This window comes from Podarcis erhardii (assembly GCF_964252035.2).
Source record: "Podarcis erhardii genome assembly, chromosome: 6".
NCBI lineage: Eukaryota > Metazoa > Chordata > Lepidosauria > Squamata > Lacertidae > Podarcis > Podarcis erhardii.
The window spans coordinates 71,981,092-71,985,327 of NC_138510.1; the positions used below are offsets into that span (position 1 = coordinate 71,981,092).

Sequence of the window (4,236 nt, forward strand, 5' to 3'; positions counted from 1 at the left end):
TTTGACTTTTTCATCATTAACCCAGGCAATCACACAGCACTGAGTTATTGCATTGAAACAAAGTGCACACTTCACTTGGTAATTCTTTATGGATTTACAATAGGGACTTCATTAATGTCTGTTCCAAGGATAGCAAAAATAACATTTATCTGTTAGTAGGAATTTTGAAGATAAAGTCTTTTTTAGAAAAAGAAAGGAAGAAAAAAGAAATGAACAAAGCAGCCCTTGGGCAACTTATGAAGTCTGCAGCATCAGGGAATCTTTAGAGGCTTAATATGTTCAGAAGAACATGAACTTGCCCCTTAATAGGGATGCGTTGCTATAAGTATGTGTATTCTAGAAAGCTGCCCTAAATTTAATAGTGACCAAGTGTGTTGTATGTTAGATGTAGTTAAGGACTCCCATGCATTCTATACTCCCAATAAAAGTCCTACTGAGTTCAGTAGGGCTTATTCCTGTGTAAGTGAGTTTAGGAGGACTGCCTTCTTGAAATATTGTTTTGGAATCCCCTATAGGCCTGGTGCTATCCTCAAGTCCCTGTTTCTAAATAACTGTTTAAAATATAGGGAATACTTCTTGCATCTAGTTCAGCTTTTTTGTGTATCCGTTTGTTTTGTGCATGCAGTAAAAGTTTAATATGCTTTATGGTGCCTTTGTTCTTGCTGTGCTTCAGCAAAAGTAATACTAATGTTGGCAGTTACAGAGGAGAGATAAGTGTGGAATAGAAACAGGGATTCAGGGGCTGCAAAGCTGTATTCATCCTGCATGTAACTCTTTGTGCAGGAAGACTTCAATAAGAACAGTGCCTGGATTCTGTGGCTATTAACTGCATAGCTACAGTATGTTAAAGAGGGAGGCAAAGAGGTGCTGAGAAAGATGCAGGAAGGGATGGACGACAAAGTGATGTTCTCAGCGGGTGACACTAATATGGCCTAGTGAGTGGCTTATCAGTTCCACAAGTGGGGTTGTGTGAGGGTGGTGTACTATAAGTTAAGCCCAATTTTCATGGCTGAAGTTTAATAGGATTCTAGAGTCCGGGAAGAAAGCGGATTGTGCGCTTTTTTGGCACTGCATATTTTTGGGTTACTAATCTATGCATTACTCAGAGGGAAAAGTTAGAATTCTCAGTCCAGTAAGCTTGTTCTGCTAGCACCACAGAAAGCCCTTCATAAATGAAGCTGTTGTGTGCGGTTGTGCTGTGTTACTTGCTCCCACCCCTCTTCCACACTCCATTTTTAGCCTCTTCCTTTGGCTTCCCTATCATTTGAATTGTAACTCGTTGGACAATGAGTGCTTCTGATCTCTGCTGTTTACAGTACCCAGCAAAGCCTTGCTGCTTTAACAAATGTTATGGGGAGCCCGAAAACAGTCCTGATGTAGCACCCTATATATTCCACCTATAGAAATAGTAGCCCATACTCTGCTTTGCCCATTGGTATTTTATTGGTGATGGACAACCTGAAGTCGGCCAAGCAAACTCTGGAATTAGATTGATTGCATTGTGATTTGTTTGCTCTGGCCCTGGTTAGTATAATTTCTGCATGATGGCCAGGAGTTGATGTTGCCCTAATAAGCTGGTTCCAGAGTCCTTCTTTATTTCAGAAGACATCAACTCCATCCAGCAGGGATGGGAAGCCTGTAGCCTCCAGCATGAACCACTTAAACCATATCCTTACTATCATAAACAAAATATTGTACTACCACCCCCAGCCATGGACAGTAAAATACCCCCCCCCCAAAAAAGCTGGGTGCTTGATGGAAGTTTATGATGTCCTGTGCAGATTTTGTCACTTTGTAGCTGAGGAATGTTGTCTAAAAGCTCATCAAGTTTCTTTCCTACTCCCTACCCTTAAAACCCTTTTCACAAGGTATAAGTTTTCCTTTCATTGGTGATGATCAGAGCATTTGCTTGGCTCTAGCTCCTATACTTTTAAATAAAGCATGAGTTAGGTTACGTTTTGCTATTCTTTCTGTTGCAGAGAATCTTCTAGTTTACATATCGCTCAACAATTCCCTTGTACTTACATAATTGGTATTGTCTCTGTCCATAGTAGAGGACACTTGATGCTCATTTATTAAATATGCTTGCTGGCTGCTCCCTAATCTTTGTTCTGGACAGACAAATTACCTTTCTCACACTGAGCATCAGCTCTGGGGAATTAAACCTCCAAGCTTCCACCACTTTAATTAGCTTGAAAGTGGGGGCTTGCAGTTACTAATAGACCTCAGGCTTTTAGTAACTTGGGGAAAGGGTAAAAAAAAAACCAACTTCCTAGGAAGCTCAAAATGTCATTTAAAAACCATAAAAATCTAATATATTATTTCATTTTGGTAATTGCAAACAGATTGCATTTGAAGACTGTCGATCGTTTCTACTTTATCCATGGAAGTTAGATTTCTGTCGAGCTAGGCATTTTTAATTATCACAATTCATTAACACATCACTGTGGAGGCACATGTTTGACTTCGTATATTACAGAGTTTATGTAACGTTAACTAACATAGCAGATGAGGAATCTTAAATGGGAGGAAAATATTCCAAAATGTCTATATTTAGCTTTTGTGCTATGCAGCATGTTAACTAGCGTTGCCTAGGGGAGGGTATCTTATTTGCTTTAGACAGAATTTTTCCTAATTTAGAAGATCACTTTACTTTGTGTGCTTCAAAGGCAAGGCGTGTCATTTCATCCTTGTCCAAGGGAAATGCATCTTTTATAAAAGAAAAAAGTAACTGTAGGATTTCCCATCAGAAGCTTCTATCCTTCCTTTGTGATAAATGTATCTTGCTGCTGTCAAAACTTAAAGTATATTATTATAATTATAATATTATTATTATTACATTTTTAGTGTGGTCTGTTTTGGTTTTCCCCCATTTGAACTATTCAGGGACTTGGATAAGTATTGCAGAAAACCTTTAATTGAGTCGCAGTTGGAAAGTAATTTAATAAGATAAGCAAATAAGGAGAATGCGAAACCAGTCACACCTGACTCAAATCAAGCATTTTAGCTAAGATGCCCATTTTTATTTCCTTGCAGGTCTGCTAAAAGGTCAGAGTACTGCAGAATGCGTGCCTTCATCTCAAACTTTGTTCATCACAGATGGATCCCATGTCTCCAGTAGACAAGTCACCTTTGTAGCTAGCATCAATGCCAGCTCCATGCCATTGCACCTTCTTTACTCTTGGTTGCCCTTCCCACATTTATTGGTGTATTAAAATGACTGAAAATGAACATTAAGGACTCCATGAATCTGGGCTATTGGGAGACTGTAGAGGAAATGGAGAAAAATGTCCACCAGAAGAGAACAACTTTGGGTGGGGAGGGAGTGGGGGAAATGACTAATGAAGCTAATTAAGATAAGCTTTCGAGTCTGCTTTCTACCCTCATTAACAATTAGCAGGGCACTGGTCAGAATTTGTACCCTGTGTTTTACCTTAACAACATTCTCTTTGCTCTTTGTATATTTAAGTGTTGTAAGGAAATGTGTTTCAAAACTCAAAACATGAGATAAAGGAAAGATGGGGCTCTTGTGATATTCTATCACAAACACTTTTATTGTATCTCTGTAAAATACAATGTATGTATGCATGTAAGTGGTTTTTTTTGTCCTAATGTTGCTACTTCCCATGACACAAAAAAGAAAAAAAATCAAGCTCATAGCAGCTACTGTGTAGAAATTTTCACCTACTCCTAATTTGCTGAATGAAGAAGAAGAAAACTTTTATTTGTGATACTTTCAGAGACATTTGCTCTAGTATGGTGTATTTAAATAATAAAAACATAAAATGAAAATACTTGTAATTGAGTGTGACTTCAGTGCACTATAATAATAATAATATAGCAGACTTCCATTCAGAAATGAATTCTTATGCAGCTTTTAACTTTAGAATCTGTTTTTTCTGCTTTCTAATGGGTTTATGAAAATGAGGAATGCATTTAACTCTACAGAATAGGTGACTTTTGGCAATGGTACAGAACTCAAAAGTATTGCTGAGTGTTTCAGATATGAAGATAACGGCAACATTAAACCTGTATTGTGATTCATTTTTTGCTCTCATCAGCTAAGTCATCTAGGCTTTGTGAACAACAGGAAGTGTATATTTCCTAACACTATTGCATCGCTCTGTATACAGTACAGTCATGTGGGTTGTCAAGCTAAAAACTCTCTAGTGTTTTGAAGACTCTTTTAAAACTTTGGTAATGACACAGCACATGTTCAGGCAGAATTTTCACTTC

The 4,236-nt window shown here is 38.0% G+C and overlaps 1 protein-coding gene across 1 annotated transcript in view; it reads left to right on the forward strand.

The window, feature by feature from the left end:
- The window catches only part of LMO4 (LIM domain only 4), a 15,620-nt gene extending 11,826 nt beyond the window's left edge, over positions 1-3,794 (forward strand). The window contains exon 5 of the mRNA XM_081866222.1: positions 3,037-3,794. Within this exon, the coding sequence (XP_081722348.1) occupies positions 3,037-3,045 (9 nt within the window). The 3' untranslated portion in view covers positions 3,046-3,794. The remainder of the gene's footprint in view (positions 1-3,036) is intronic.
- The last annotated feature ends 442 nt before the right edge of the window (positions 3,795-4,236 follow it).